The 17,576-nt window shown below is 38.6% G+C and overlaps 1 protein-coding gene across 1 annotated transcript; it reads left to right on the forward strand.

The window, feature by feature from the left end:
* The first annotated feature begins 5,002 nt into the window (after nt 1-5,002).
* LOC103838108 (disease resistance protein RML1B-like) lies at nt 5,003-16,427 on the forward strand. The gene is made up of 5 exons (XM_033279449.1): nt 5,003-6,491; nt 6,900-7,998; nt 8,127-8,423; nt 8,525-9,691; nt 14,660-16,427. Exons 1-5 carry the CDS (start codon nt 6,019-6,021, stop codon nt 14,732-14,734), a joined length of 3,111 nt encoding a protein of 1,036 aa, XP_033135340.1. The 5' UTR covers nt 5,003-6,018; the 3' UTR covers nt 14,735-16,427.
* Nucleotides 16,428-17,576: the final 1,149 nt, after the last annotated feature.

The raw sequence follows: 17,576 nt of genomic DNA on the forward strand, positions 1-17,576 counted from the left end.
ATTTAGCAATGGTAGAGGATATATATACCCGTCTTCTTCAAAATATTTGGTGATCATTTCTAAAGAACTACATAATTGTTCGCAAATTATCCCAAGCTTATTTAAAAACACTCAAACCATGCAGCCGTCAAAGTATGTTTGGGAAATAAAAAAAAAGTATGGTTTGGATCCTTCTTTCCGTTATCTTTTTATATTTTTAGTATTATCATATTTTCTATTCTGTGAAGACACGGTACACATGGAAGATTGAGCCATCTTCTACACATAATACTGTGATTTTTCTGTACGAAGATGTAAGTGATCTTCCTTTCTGTACGCTTATTATACTCTTCATTATAGATCTAAATCTGATGTATCTCATAAAATATGTATCAGGACTCCAAAAAAACTGCGAATTCCAGCAAGACTAAAGTGGCCGAACAATGTGAATATAACTGTGACATATATAGTATTTACAGTCATTGAGCAGCCTTTCGAAAAAATTATCCACGAGGAATTAAAATCCAAGTTTATTGTCTGGATAGAGAATAATAAGTTAAGTCATGATAGTGTAAGGCTCAAATTTTTGGGTTGTGGCGCAAAGAAAACTTATTCGTGGGATTCAAAAGCTAGAGAATGGAAACCATAATTCAAGATATGACGATTGTTTTCTTATTATCATGCAAGAAAAATAAACTGACCATTACATATAAATCTCACTGATAAGGACAATATACTAAAATGACTTCTTATAGACCGTAGTGTAGAAATCGTAGGATATTTAATTTGTGTACTCAAACTATGGTGGTCAATTGAGAGGGGTAATGGTAAGATTTTTTTAATGAATATTAGTTATCTCTATTAGTAACTATGGCAAAAAAAAAATTTATGTTTAGGATCAGAATTGAATTTCTTATAGATAGCTTCAGAAATTTAATACCTTTTGAAGATTTTTCGGATATTTTATTTGATCCTCAGATTCCTCAAATAAAGAATTATTTTTTAGTCAATGTGAGTATAAAATTATTTTAAATTTGATATAGTTACTATATGTTAACAGATATGATTTTTTTTTTACTTTCAGGATTCAATTCCGTGCATTTTGATTAAACTTCAAAAAAAATTTAGACTATAATTTCTTATCATATCAATTAATTATGTTATTTTGGTTTTTATATTAAAACAAATTATGTGTGTTTAAAGGGTGGAATCATGATATATGGTGTTTTATACATCTTGTATATATGCTTTTAAATTGGTTTTCAAGTCTTTATCGAGTCTTCCTAGTCCTTTTGGAGTCATTACAGGTCTGGAGTTGCATTGGATGGGAGATGGATCAGCTGAAACAAAAGAGGCAGAAAACAATGCAATTTGGTGGTTTTCACGCAGAACAGTCTTGATGACTGTTCCGGATAGCAGAGCAACCCGAGTGATTGTTCCGAGTGAGTGTTCCAGCGGCAGAGATTTTTTAGGAAACTACAATCATTACGGGATTTGCCCTAATTATCCCTATTTTCTCTCCCAGCCGCCTGTGGCTTTGATATATCATATTTTCGGTTTCTTTTTATTCATTCTACGCTATTCTAGACAGAAGAAAACCATTGGAGACTTTTGTGCTTTTGGATTGTAAAGGGAGAAGGCTTCATCTCTCTCACCATAGAGAAGATTATCCTGAACCCTCTTTCTATCTCTTTTATTTACATGAAGTCTTATTCAGAATTGATCTCTGTGTTTTCTCTGTTCATGGCTGAGTAGTCAACTTGCTTAGTCTAGGGTGTTCGGGTGTTAGATCCGTGAGTTAAACATAGATAAGTGAAACCATTGATTGTCTTCATTCATAATTGTTCTTAATGCTTGCATTAATCTGGCCGCTTAATGTTAGATCCTAGGTTTAACCTGTTCATTAACCATGTAATAGGTTGCTAGATCTGTTATGAATGAGCCTAGCATCCCTAATCAGCGAAAGTAGATATTACGGTGTTTGGTGAACCTATCGGACTTGATCTCTATTGCTTGCTGTCGCATCTTGATCCAAACGAGAGTTTAGGTATCAAGATCGATCAGCATAGGGGGCAGTTCCACGACAGTGGGCTGTTCTACTTGAGTGATCCGAGTTCTAGACTTGCTCTTAATTAAACTTGAATAATTGTTTGGCTCATACTTGCTTAACACCCGACCAAACCACCCTAGGCTAGCATTTTAATCATCTGAAATCTTTAATTAATCTTTTTTACTTGCTTGTTACGAAATCAACTTTAAAACCTCCATATTGTTTTAGCTTGATATTGATCCCATAAAGATAAAGTGTAATAGTTGGTCTCTGTGGATTCGATCCTAAAGTGCTACATCGACATACCATTCGATTGTGGTAGTGTGCACATTAGGTTATTTGGTGTGCGTATACACGTAATATCAAATCACATTCAATTTCTTTTCTCTTAAACTTTTTTATATAATAAAAATAACTATATTTTATTTATTTAAGGCAGTTATGGTATTAATTTTCAAATGTTATTGTTCCACTAAAAAACCAGAAATTCCGGTATTTTTCACTTTCTCTTCAAATATATACTTATGTCTTACAAAATCATAGTATATAACTTCAAACAATGATACATATGCCTCATCCCGCGCAAGGTGCGGGTTACTACCTAGTATATTTTATAACTAGTGTTACTAAACTGAATTTTATCTTGTTCAAAGTATCTGCATCTTCCGGTTTAACAACAACAAGTGTTTGATTAACAGTTCTCCTTTCTTTATAAAAAAAAGTCGTTTACTTTTAGGAGTTTGAACTTGAAGAAGTAAAAATACGAATAGATTTATGATCTCTCTCCCTCTCTCGTCAACAGTTAAGGGAGGCCCATGTTCTTCTTCGTATATGATTTAACAACAACAAGTGTTAGTTTGCTTCCTAATTTAAAAGACCACCACTAAAGAACTACATATCTATGGTTGTCATTATGCGTAAATCGCTCAAAGTCTTGACTCTTGAGGTAAAGAACAAGAAACCTATTATTTTATTTCATATGAAAGTTTCTCCTTACATAAGTCAACGCGGTTCGCAATACACACAAGGATCCCTGTTTTTATAAATAATTTCTGTATCTATATCTTTCCGGAAAAATCATTTGAAGTGAAACATTGACTTCAACTTCTCTTCACCCTTTTTCTTCTCTCTTGTTTCTCATGGCTTCTCTTACTTCTTCATTGTCGACTCGCAACTGGAGTTACAATGTCTTTGCGAGCTTTCACGGGCCTGATGTCCGTAAAACACTTCTCAGCCACATGCGTGAACAGTTTAATGTCAGTGGGATCACTATGTATAATGATCAAAAGATGGTGAGAAGCGAAGAGATAGCTCCTTCACTCACAAATGGTATAAGAGAATCTAGGATCGCGATTGTGATTCTCTCCAAGAAATATGCTTCTTCAAGCTGGTGTTTGGATGAATTGGTGGAGATATTGGAGTGCAAAAAAACTATGGGACAGAAAGTGATGACCATCTTCTATGGAGTGGAGCCATCTGATGTACGGAAACAGACCGGGGAATTCGGGATCGCTTTCGAGGATACTTGTGAACATAAGACAAAGGAAGCAAAGCAGAAATGGATCAAAGCTTTGACTGATGTGAGCAACATTGCTGGAGAAGACTTCCTAAGATGGTTAGTTTTTATTTTCTTATAGGTTATACAAAGAAAATAAATAGTTAATGGTGTTATAAGGGAATGGTTTTGTTGAATGAATACTAGAACTCCATGTTATAAACTATTGGTCACAGAGGAAGGTTATCATGTGACTATTTGATGGAAACTGTTGGGTGCTTTCCTGTTCTTTCTCTTTTGTTAGGGCAAATGAAGCAGACATGATCAAGCAAATTGCCAGAGACGTTTCAGATAAACTCAATGCTACACCGTCTAGAGACTTTAATGGCATGGTGGGACTTGAACCTCACATAAGAGAATTGAAGTCTTTACTGAAATTAGATGATAATGGAGTTATGATGGTTGCAATCACTGGTCCTGCGGGCATTGGTAAGACCACCATTGCTAGGGCTTTGCAAAGACAAATCTCTAATAGGTTTCAGCTTACTTGTTTTGTGGACAACCTTAGGGAAAACAATCATAGTGGTTTTGATGAACATGGTTGGAAGCTGCGTTTACAGGAGCAATTTCTTTCAAATCTTTTGAATCTTGGTAGAATTAGGATAGGCCATTCTGGTGTGATAGAAGAAAGGCTATCCAAGCATAGGGTGCTCATCATTCTTGATGATGTGTACCATATAAAGCAATTAGAAGCGCTAGCAAATAAAACTACATGGTTTGGTTCTGGAAGCAGGATTATAATTACCACAGAAAACAAAGAGATTTTGCAGCAACATGGTATCAAAAATATGTACCGTGTGGGGCTTCCATCTGATGAACAAGCGCTCAAGATCTTATGCAGATATGCTTTTGGAAACAACTCTCACAACCAGGGTTTTGAAAAGCTTGTACCAAGAGTGACAAAGCTTTGTGATAAGCTTCCGTTGGGTCTAAGTGTTGTGGGCTCATCTTTGCGTGGGAAGGAGGCGGATGAATGGGAAGAGGTACTGAGCAGGCTGGAAACTAATCTTGATCGAGATAGCGGAACTATTCTTGATCGAGATATTGATGACGTACTAAGAGTTGGCTACGAGAGTTTAGATGAGAATGAGCAAACGCTATTTCTCCACATTGCAGTCTTCTTCAACTATAAAAGTTGGAATCTCGTGAACACCATGTTTGATGATAGTGACTTGGATGTCAAACATGGGTTGAAGATCCTTGTAAACAGATCTCTCATCAAAGAGACCATTGGATATGAGCATAGAATAGTGATGCACAGATTACTAGAACAAATGGGTAAAAGAGCCATTCAAAAACAAGACCCTTGGAAACGCCGGATCTTGACGAATGCTCGAGAGATTTGTGATGTTCTTCAACATGCCAAAGTAAGTTCTTTCTCCTGCATTTACTTTTTTTTTGTTCAGTAAGTGTCATTCTTTAAACTAAGCATTTGCCAGGGTGCTTACAGTTTCTATAATGTTTGAATTCATTGCATGCCAGGAGCTCGAGATTATTGCATGTGGTGTCCAGATCATGACGGAGGAAAACAAGAGAAGAAGAATGATTGAGTTTGATGAAACTAGCAAAGCCTCTCAAGACTCTAGAGACAGTGAGCTTATGAGGGATCGACTAATCTGCGATTCAAAAGAGAATGGCAAAGCCGAGACACATACAGGTTGTTGGAGCTGGATCCTCCTCTCCTTGGACCTCTCCCATCCTATGAGAAGCATTGCAAGCTTATTTTGGGGAAGAAGACCATAGATTCAAGTTGGAAGCCAACAATTGCAATCTCTTTGGAATCATGGTTGGTACTTTTCTTCGAAGCATAACTCTATTACAAATAAATACAAATATTCAGAATCTGCAGCATGTTCTTGTTACATTCAAATAAAATGAGCAGAAGCAAACACCTAATGTCATTGGCAGCGACAAGATTAACTAAAAAGTCGAATGTGTATTGTTCCGTGAATAGAGCAACGACTTTATGTTTTTATATCATTCAAAGTATAACATTCAGATCGTTTGAGCTGCTTCTCTACTGTATATACCCATTTTAAAATCTAAATGGAGATGAATTGGAGCAATTCCAAGAACTTAAAAGTATAAACAAATCTTTTTACATGTGAAAACGGCCAGGGGGAGCAAGTTTGTAGCTTCCTATGACTTTAGAGGAACCAAATCTCTCTTTTTCAAAGTCTTGGCCACTTGATTGGTCTTCTTAAAATATCTGAAAAACATTAGTTTATTTGACTCTCTTTTTGTTTACAAACTTAATGACGACGACCACTTAACAACTCCATTCAAATTATTACGCGTCTGCCTCAGTAGTCAGTGGGAAGCATCCCTTTTTATATAAAGCTTTCCAACAACATTGACTTCAAAGTAAACAATATCTGATTTCATTCATCTGCAAACATCTCACTGTCCTTCCATCTCTCTCAGCTCGTCTCTCATGGCGTCTGCTTCTTCCTTTGCGTCTCGCAACTACAAGTTCAACGTCTTCTCGAGCTTCCACGGGCCTGACGTCCGTAAAACACTTCTCAGTCACATGCGCGAGCAATTTAAACGCAGCGGGATCACAATGTTTAATGATCAAGAGATTGTGAGAAGCCAAGAGATATCTCCTTCGCTCACAAATGGTATAAGAGAATCAAAGATCTCGATCGTGATTCTCTCCAAGAAATACGCTTCTTCAAGCTGGTGTTTAGATGAATTGGTGGAGATACTGAAGTGCAAGGAAACTATGGGACAGATAGTGATGACCATCTTTTACGGAGTGGAACCATCCGATGTACGCTTCCAGACCGGCGATTTTGGGATCGCTTTCAATGAAACTTGTGCAGATAAGCCGGACGAGGAACGGCAGAAGTGGAGCAAAGCTTTGAAAGACGTAGGAAACATTGCTGGAGAAGACTTCCAAAAATGGTTCGTATTCAACTAATCTCTGTTTTTATTTATTAAGTTCTATTAAGCGGTAATCACAAGTTAGTTAAAAACAACAGTTAATGGTGTCTTGTGGTGATTGGGAGGAACTACTGGAATTTGATTGATTAAGAGAATGTTTTCTTGAATGAATATTAGAAGTACATGTCAAAGAATAGTGGGAAAAAGGATGTTAGATACAAACTTCATTGATAAAAAAAAAAACTTCAAAACAACTTCAGCCATATGTCTCATTCTTTGTAAAACTATTTTTTATTTCAATGAATTGGGAAAATTTTATGTTTACCACTTTCATGATACGACTTTAACATTCATTCAGAAAAAAAAGATGGTATCTCTGTGCCTACTTGATGGAACCCAAAGTTTCTATTATTTCCTTTTTTTTGTTAGGGATAATGAAGCAAACATGATCAAGAAGATCACAAGAGATGTTTCAGATAAATTGAATGCAACATCATCTAGGGATTTTGATGGCATGGTGGGACTTGAAACTCATTTAAGGGAAATAGAAAATTTGCTAGATTTTGATTATGATGGAGTAAAGATGGTTGGAATCTCAGGTCCTGCAGGGATTGGTAAGACAACCATTGCCAGAGCCTTACATAGTCGTTTCTCTCATAAGTTTCAGCTTACTTGTTTTACGGAAAACCTTAGGGGAAGCTATCATAGTAGTGGTCTTGATGACTATGGTCTGCAGTTGCTTTTACAAGAACAACTTCTGTCAAAGGTTTTGAACCAAGATGGTACAAGGATATGCCATCTAGGTGTGTTACAACAAAGGCTAAGTAACATGGGAGTGCTCATCATTCTTGATGATGTAACCAGTCTAAAGCAATTAGAGGCTTTGGCCGGAGATACTTCATGGTTTGGTTTTGGAAGTAGGATTATCGTAACCACTGAAGATCAAGAGCTTTTGCAACAACATGGTATCGATAATGTATACCATGTGAGTTTTCCATCTATCGATGAAGCTCTTGAAATCTTGTGTAGATATGCTTTCAAACAATGCTATCCTACAGAGGGTTTTAAAAAGCTTGCTATAAGGATAACAGAACTTTGTTGCAAGCTTCCGTTGGCTCTTCGTGTTGTGGGTTCATCTCTACGTAGGAAGAGGAAGGACGAATGGACAGATGTAATGGTCAGGCTAGAAAATATTCTGGATCAAGATATCGAGAAAGTGTTAAAAGTCGGCTACGAAAGTTTAGAAGACAATGAGCAAACACTATTTCTCTATATTGCAATCTTCTTCAAGTATAAAGATGGTGATCTTGTGAAAGCCATGCTGGCTGGAATTGACTTGGATGTTAAAAACGGGTTGAAAATCCTAGTAAAAAAATCTCTCATAGAGATATCTGCACGTGGTGAAATAGTTATGCACAGATTACTACAACAAGTGGGTAAAAGAGCTATTCGTAGACTAAAAAAGCCTTGGAATCGCCAAATCTTAGTTGATGCTAATGACATATGTGACGTCCTACGAAATGATACTGTAAGTTCTATTAATCCTTTGCTTCTTAGTAACTTTTTCAAAAAAATGTTGTTTGAGCAAGTCATATCTCTAAGATAAACAAAACCTACATATTGTGATAGCAATATTTTTTTTGGGATTTGGTTTAGGTTACTAGCAAAGTAGTTGGCATATCATTTAATACATCAGCAATCAACGAAGTGTTCATAAGCAAGGGAGCTTTCAAAAGAATGCCTAATCTCAGGTTCCTCAAAGTTATCAAAAGTAAATATGATGGGTGTGATAGAATGGATATATCTGAAGAGATAGAGCTTCCGCAACGTCTAAGGTTTCTACATTGGAAGGCATACCCAAGCAAGTGTCTTCCTGCTACATTTCATACGGAATGTCTTGTCGAACTTGATCTCCGAGATAGCCAATTAGAAAAGCTTTGGGAAGGAATCCAGGTTGGTTTTAATATTTGGGTTACAAGCTGAATATATAAATGATATTTGTCATTTCTCTTCATGTAATGATGGTCTTCTGTTTTTCTGGTTTTTACTTTCAGCCGCTTACAAATCTCAAGCGGATGGATTTGTGTAATTCCTACCATTTGAAGGAACTCCCAGACCTTTCAAATGCTCCAAATCTTGAGAAACTGAAACTGGGTGGTTGCCAGAGTTTGATAGAACTTCCCCCCTCTACTTCAAATCTTGGTAAACTAAATTACTTGTGTATGATTTCCTGCACAAAGCTAGAAGTTGTTCCAAGTAACTGCACCTTTGCGTCCCCTAATCCCATTGACATACAAATATCGCGTACGAACATGACAACATTCGGTATGTCAGACCCAGCGGCAAAAGAAGTGCCTCCAGTGACTACCCTTTCGATTTCTCGTGAGTTCTCTCTTTGTCTAAGCGAAAATCCAAATCTGAAGACACTAACACAACTGCCGGCTACTATAACTACACTAGACCTAAGCTTCTCTGGTATTGAAACAATATGCTGCCTCAGAGGTTTTGACATGTTAAGAGAAATTACACTCTTTGACTGCACAGAACTCAAATCACTGCCAGAGCTCCCTTGTTTTCTCAAGTATCTATGCGCAGATGATTGTGAATCACTGGAGACCGTTTCTTGCCCTTTGGTGACACCATTTGCGAATCTCAGTTTCACCAACTGCTTCAAACTGGGCCAACAAGCACGAAATGAAATTGCCAACCAACGCTTTCATCTGCTTCAGTTGGGGTGGTCATGGTTACCTGGAACCCAAGTCCCCGCAGGGTTCGAGCACCGAGCTATAGGAAATACCTTGAGCTTCCCTATCTCCGCACTCTCCATCTTTAAGGTCTGCCTCGTTTGTTCCTCTAACAACCTAGCTGATATATATGATAAGTACTACTTGTCTTGTCGCTGGATACGCAAAGGCTACTCAAACTCCTTCCAGGCTATCGAGATATGTGGATTCTTCATCTCATCATATCAACACAAGCATCTCTTAGTTTTTCCCTCCTACTTACTTCTCAAGTACGGATGCTTTGAAGAGAGCGGAGAGCTAACGTTTGAATTCAGCAGCGACATCAACGACTTCGACGTTATTGAATGTGGTGTCCATATCTTCAAGGAGGAATTCGACGGAAGCAACAATGGAGGTTCTGGCGACGAAGATGGTGACAGTAACCACTGGAATACACAGGACACGAGATCCGAATGTGGACCCAGCGATGATGAAGATGTTGGGATTGTGAAATCCCGTGTCCAACTCTATATTATCTGATTAGTACGATATTGTCCACTTTGAACCTTAGAGCCTGGCCCGCATGGATTTGCTTTTAGTTTCCATTCCAAAAGGCCTCGTACTAATAGAGTTGGACATCTCTTTATATATTAGACACTCTTTGTCTAATTCTCCAATGTGGGACTTAGTTTGTTATCTCACATTCTCCCCCTCAAACTAAGGATCACATTCATCTCGTGTCTCACAACTGACTTCCAAGATCTTCTAACTTGATTTCTGCCACACACCTCTCATTCCTAACTCATAGGATACCCATTCATCATTCAAAGGGTATTTAGGTCTTTCTTGCAGATTTCTCGTCAACTGCGCTCTGATACCAATTGTTGGGATTGTGAAATCCCGTGTCCAACTCTATATTATCTGATTAGTACGATATTGTCCACTTTGAACCTTAGAGCCTGGCCCGCATGGATTTGCTTTTAGTTTCCATTCCAAAAGGCCTCGTACTAATAGAGTTGGACATCTCTTTATATATTAGACACTCTTTGTCTAATTCTCCAATGTGAGAGCTTTACGGAAACGATCCTAAAGAGAGTTCGATATGGGAGATATAACAACAGTTGTGAAACCTAAAGTGGGAGGAGTCCCCTCCACGATCAGTTGTCCAATGCTAACATCAACTAATTACACAGTTTGGGCAATGAGGATTAAGGTTTTACTAAAGGTGCACAAAGTATGGGAAGTGATCGACGACGAATCGTCAGATATTGAGAAGAATAACTTGGCTACAGCTTTACTCTTCCAGTCGATACCCGAAGTATTGATTTTGCAGGTAGGAGAGCTAAGCTCAGCCAAACAAGTCTGGGAGGCGATAAAAGCAAGGCACATGGGTGCAGATAGAGTTCGTGAAGCTCGTCTACAGACGTTAATGGCGGAATTTGACCGTTTAAAGATGAAAGATACAGAAACAATCGATGACTTCGTTGGCAAGTTATCCGAGATCTCGTCCAAAGCTGCCTCATTAGGAGAAAATATTGAAGAAACAAAGCTCGTGAAGAAGTTTCTTAAGAGTCTTCCGCGGAAAAAATACATTCATATTGTAGCCTCTCTAGAACAAGTTCTTGATCTCAAAACAACAACATTCGAAGACATAATTGGGCGTCTTAAAGCATATGAGGAGCGAGTTGCGGAAGAAGAAGAAGTCCAAGAGGATCAAACCAAGCTGATGTATGCAAACTCTGAGCATCAAAGTCATTCGAACAATAACTACAGAGGTAGAGGACGAAGTGGACGATTCTACAACAGAGGGAGAGGTCGAGGACGTTACAACTACAACTATGATCGTGATATGACCAAGATAACTTGTTTTCGATGCGACAAAACCGGTCACTTTGCCATGGATTGTCCAGACAGACTGCTTAAACTACAGGAAGCATGTGAAACTAAAGATGAGGGAACACAAGAGGCAGAAGACTTGATGGTACATGAGATAATCTTTCTTAACGAGAAGAATATCCATCTAAGCGATTTCGAGACCAACTCAGTAGGAGAAAATATCTGGTATCTAGACAACGGCGCAAGCAACCACATGACAGGGAATCAAGACTATTTCAAAACCATTGACGAAACCATTACGGGAAAGGTTAGGTTTGGCGACGACTCGCGTATCGATATTAAAGGCAAAGGATCAGTTATGTTTCTAAACAAGAATGGAGAGAAAAGGATCCTAGCCGATGTGTATTACATACCAAACTTGAGGAGCAACATCATTAGCCTCGGACAAGCAACAGAGTCGGGCTGTGATGTGAGGATGAGAGACGATTATTTAACGTTACACGACAAGGAGGGAAGGTTAATAACAAGAGCAAAACGTTCCCAGAACAGGTTATATAAGGTATGTTTAAACCGTGATGATATGAAGTGTCTTCAGTCTGTGAGCATAACCGAAGCTGAGAAGTGGCATGCAAGACTAGGACACATAGGGAGAGATTCAATGAGTACAATGATCAAGCGTGATCTTGTTACTGGCATACCTAAAATATCAGTCGAGAAAGAAACATGCTCTTCATGTTTACTTGGTAAGCAAACAAGAGCAGTATTTCCTAAGGCAAGTTCTTTTCGTGCAAACAATGTACTGGAGCTTATACATGGGGATCTCTGTGGGCCGATTACGCCTTCTACACCATCAAGCAAGCGTTACATCTTCGTTCTTATTGACGACCACTCGCGTTATATGTGGTCGATCTTGCTTATGGAAAAAGGTGAAGCTTTTGGAAAGTTCAAAAAGTTCAAAACAATAGTTGAACAAGAGACAGGAAGTGTAATCAAAACCTTCAGAACTGATCGTGGTGGCGAATTCTTATCAAAAGAATTCCAAGAGTTCTGTGAAACCAACGGCATATCAAGACACTTGACCGCCCCATACTCACCTCAACAGAATGGGGTGGTTGAGAGGAGGAACAGAACTCTTTTGGGAATGACCAGGAGCATTCTTAAGCATATGAGCATGCCAAATTATCTGTGGGGAGAGGCTGTGAGGCATGCTACATATCTGATCAACAGGGTTGCAACAAGAGTATTGAACACGCAAACTCCATACCAAGCCTACAAGAAGAAAAAGCCAAATGTGGAACACATACGCGTGTTTGGATGTATTGGTTACGCTAAGATAGAAGCTCAACATCTGAAAAAACTGGACGATAGGTCACGAAAACTAGTCCACCTTGGAACCGAGCCAGGATCTAAAGCTTATAGGCTACTCGATCCAATAAATCGAAGAGTGGTGGTAAGTAGAGATGTTGTTTTCAACGAGAATCTCAGCTGGGACTGGAAAACACTAGAAGAAAATAGCAAACCAGGAATGTTCAAACTCTCATTCGGAGATTTTGGTAATTATGATGACAGTGAAGATACAAAAGAAGCAAGTGATAATGGCACCGAAGAAGAAGAAGACACTCCTGTTATAGCTGAAGAAGAAGAAGCTCCCGACCATATCATACTGAGAAGGTCAACAAGAGAGACCAAGAAGCCGGGATACTTAGATGACTATATATTACTAGCAGAGTTCGACAGCGAGCGTTTGTTGTTGGCTATCAACGATGAGCCATGGGATTATAATGAGGCTAAGGAAGAGAAGGTATGGAGAGATGCCTGCGAAGATGAAATCACATCTATCATTAAGAACAAGACATGGGAGTTAGTAGATCTTCCAAGTGGAGCAAAGGCGATTGGTTTAAAATGGGTTTTTAAAATAAAAAGGAACTCAGATGGAAGTATCAACAAGTTTAAGGCAAGGCTTGTGGCAAAGGGCTACATTCAGAGGCATGGTGTCGACTATGAGGAAGTGTTTGCACCAGTAGCACGCATCGAGACTGTCCGTTTCATTCTTGCTTTGGCAGCATCAAGTGGGTGGGAAGTTCATCACTTAGACGTCAAGACAGCCTTTCTACACGGTGACTTAAAGGAAGAGGTTTATGTTTCACAACCCGAAGGATATGTGATCAAAGGCCAAGAGACTAAAGTATACAAGTTGAGAAAGGCACTTTACGGCTTGAAGCAGGCACCACGAGCATGGAACGAGAAGTTGAATAAGGTACTAGAACAACTCTGTTTTAGTAGATGCTCGAAAGAACCTGCGGTGTATAGAAGCCGGGAAAAGGATCATGTTCTTCTTATTGCCGTCTATGTTGATGATTTACTCGTTACCGGAACAAGTTGTGCATCAATACGAGAGTTCAAAGCAAGAATGTCAACAAAATTTGAGATGAGTGACTTGGGAAGATTGACCTATTACCTTGGGATCGAGGTGTGTCAAACTGAGAATGGAATCACTTTGAAACAAGAAAGATATGCAAGAAAGATTTTGAGTGAAGCCAAGATGGAGGATTGCAACGCCATTCACGCACCAATGGATCCAGGTCTAAGGCTATCTAAAGGGGAAGAAGAGAAAGGTATCGATGAAACAGAGTATAGAAGAAACATTGGTTGCCTAAGATACCTTCTCCACACTCGACCAGATCTTTCGTATTGCGTTGGGGTTTTAAGTCGATACATGCACTCTCCAAAGGAATCGCATGGAGCGGCTTTAAAGCAAGTCCTCCGGTACTTACAGGGAACGTTAACATATGGTCTCACTTTTGCCAGAGCAGAGAAGACAAAGGTGACTAAGCTTATAGGTTACAGCGATAGCTCGCATGCCGTTGATGAAGATGATGGTCGCAGCACTGCAGGACATGTTTTCTACATTGAAAACAGTCCGATAACTTGGTGCTCCCAAAAGCAGGAGACTGTGGCTCTATCATCTTGTGAAGCCGAGTTTATGGCGGCAACAGAGGCAGCTAAGCAAGCAATTTGGCTTCAAGACCTTTATGGTGAGATCATTGGGAGATCGCGTGAAAGAGTAATGGTTCGGATAGACAACAAATCGGCCATTGCTCTTACAAGAAATCCTGTGTTCCATGGACGAAGCAAACACATACATAGGCGATACCATTTCATAAGAGAATGCGTTGAGAATGATCTTATTGAAGTTGAGCATGTTCCTGGAGATGAACAAAGAGCTGACATTCTAACGAAAGCACTTGGAAGAATCAGGTTCAAGGAAATGAGAAGCCTTATTGGAGTTGAAGACTTGAAGAATGAAGAGATCAAGCTTAAGGGGGAGAATGTTGATAAGCTTGAATAACTTGAGATACAAGTTTCCTATTCTATTTGAGTTATGTTTATCTATAAAGAATAGGAAATATCTAGTTGTGTTAATCCTAATGAGATTAGGATAATTAGAGGGTTATATAAAGGTTATGCAAGAGTGTTGCATAGTGTGTGAGTTTTATGAGTCTTAGTTTTGAGTGATTTTCTAAGACATTGAGGTTTCAATAAGAAGAGTTTCTTTTGAGATATATTATTCTTGTGTTTGTGAGGTTTGATATCGAGCTATACGAGTTCTATACGGATTCTATAGAAGAGGACTACGTATCTGTATCCAGGAAACGTGCCAGGAATGATGATAGGAATTTCAAGGCTCCTAATCAAATGTTGTAATATAAAGGATGTCAAACCAATTCTAAGTGATTCTAAAGCAAAGGGAATGCAAGACCATGCTTAATCTAAGTGCTACCAAGTTGTGAGATGATTTTTGACTAGATTACTATCTAAATACGAACAAAGGACAAAGCTTTCTTTCTTATGATGAAACAAGAGGACTCATTGGGCTAGGCATTTGATCTTGGGTGATGTAGATCAAATCTAGAGGTGGTAAGCTATCAATCAAACACTTTCCTTATGCCTAGACACTAAGCTAAACAAACTCTATCTCTAGATGAATGTTCTTTTGGTAAAGCAACTCAAGCATCTAATCTCTTAGGTTGAATGTTACTAAATCAAACATGGAGATCAAGTCTAATAGCAATCTTAACTCCTTTAACAACTAATCTCTTAGGTAAAGCAAGCTAAAAGCATTGAAGAGTTGGTTCAGGCATTTCAACATACACCTTGTGGGCAGGAAATGCCTAAAGATCTATTTTAGTGTGATCATGACTAAAATAGCATTGAGAACCCTCATCAAGCAAGGAAATAAGTAGATCTAACACTAAACACCCTAGATCTTCTCTAATCACCCTTTATCACCCTAGCCCATGAATCCAAAGATGACTACTCACTACTCTTCATGATGAGCCCAAGAATCAAAGATGATTTGGTGCTAATCATGATTAGTGATCAAGATTATCCAATAATCACAAGAGAAAATAATTAAGATAAGATCTTTCACCTAAAAGTTCTTTTGTGATTAGATAGAAAACAAGATAGATCCTAACTTTAGGATTACAAGAGTATTTATATGTCTTTGGTAAACCTAATGGTTCCCATTAAAAAGTCTATAAAGCCCTTAAAACACATTAAAATTCGACTAGGGATAAATCTCGGCGCGGGTTAAAACGCTCGGCACCAACCCGCTTCACCTCTCCCGCGTTGGACCTTCGACGACGCTTCTTCTTCGTACGCGCGGGTAGTGCTTCCCGCGCTGCTTCACCCGCGTAACTCCTCGACCAAAGTTCTTCGATAACGCGGGTAGAGGAAAATGGATGTCACCCGCGTCACAGTCACCCGCGTCAAGACGTCGACGATCCTTCCATCTCGTACGCGCGGGTAGTCGACTCCGCGTGCTTCTTCCCGCGCTGCTCCGTCGATGTGGTGATCCCGTGACGCGGGTAGGAGATCCCGCGCCGATTCACCCGCGTGGCTTTGTCTTGTGATTGAACGATCCCATTCTTCACCCCATATTGGATCGTAATGCCTTTAAACACCTTTGATCAGCTCATAGGACACTCTACTACCTGATTAGGACATATGAATGCAATATGGATTCTAGAGATGCTAAATTCCTAATCTATATGATCATTATGTGCAAAAATGGACGGTTAAAACAATGTAAAATCACAAGATATCAACTCCCCCAAACTTGTTCTTTACTTGTCCTCAAGTGACTTTGTAAGAACTCATTAGGGTGAGAGGTTTGAAAGTGGGAACTCATAGCCAAAAGTAACACTCTCTAGCACTCAACTTAACATCCTAAAGAAACATAGCAAATGGCATGAGCATCTTCCTTATTATACTCTAGCTTCTCTAGGCCTATCCATACTCTTTTGCCTCTACTAAAGTTGCAATACTCTTTACCAACAAGTTCCTTCAATCAGCTCTCACATTGATTCACACACACACACAAGGTAAATTCTCACAAATGGGCACATGATCTCAATCATTTGGCTAGGTAAGCAATGGTCTAATATGAAGGGTGGTTATCACTCAAAGCAAGGAGCTTGATCATTATGCAAAATTTATCTAAGATTAGAAGCAAGTCATGCATACATAGATTCATTCTCATCATTCTACCCCTTTTGTTATAAGTGATCACATTCTACCCTTTTTATCATCATCTCAAAATCAATCTAAACCCCTCACATCACTCACCCAATGAACAACTCTCTTTTTCTTTTGACACAACCACTAGAGATTTTTAGTTCACTTTCTACAAGCTCTAACCCTTTTTTTTTTTTTTTTTTTTTTCATTTCCTTCCCCAACTTCTCTTTGATTCTTCTCTTTCTTTTTTTTTTTTATTAGGGGGAAGGTTCTTTGTTACACAATCAAGAGCTTCTTATTTATCTTTTTATCCCTAGAGTTTTCTTTTCTATTTATATTCTTTTGCTCATCTCTCTCATCTTTCTCACTCCCCATCCCAAGATATTGACATTTAAAACACACAAACCCCTTTCAACATCCTAGAATGCTAACTCATTGTGCTAGCAAGAGATGAGAATAAACCTATGTCGCCTCCAATACTCTCAAGATTTTGCACATGACAAACTATCAAAAGAGGCCTCACTCATGCAATTCAATGTTTGGTCTCAAAGAATGGTTAAGGTTTAGGGGTAGGGAGTGCCATTTGGGTTAACAAACATAGGTATGAAGGAATAAGATAACCCAAATGTGTATGAGATCCATGATCAAGTATGCAAATGCCCATATGCAAGAAAGATTAAGTTCATTCAAGCCAAGTTTAGATTGGAGCTGATCTTAAGAACAATGCTAACATCAAGCAAGCAAACAAGTTTCAAGAAGAGTTTTCAAGGCTCGAAGCGTACAAGGTTTTCAAGAGATGCCCAAGCTACTTGATATGTTTAACTAGGGTGTCATTTTGAGTTCTAGACAAGGGTTCTTTGCAAGGCATTTTAAATCATTGTTCCCAATGCAAGTGAATGCAACCTATATGATCTAGACTCAATCTTAAAAATGCAAGTGATGCAACTACATGTTTCTTTTTGTGTTTTCAAATTTTTCAATTTTTTTTTTGGTTTTTTTTTTTTTTTTCTATGCATATATATATGT

The sequence above is a fragment of the Brassica rapa genome, chromosome A09 (genome assembly GCF_000309985.2).
Source record: "Brassica rapa cultivar Chiifu-401-42 chromosome A09, CAAS_Brap_v3.01, whole genome shotgun sequence".
In the NCBI taxonomy this organism is placed as follows: Eukaryota; Viridiplantae; Streptophyta; class Magnoliopsida; order Brassicales; family Brassicaceae; genus Brassica; species Brassica rapa.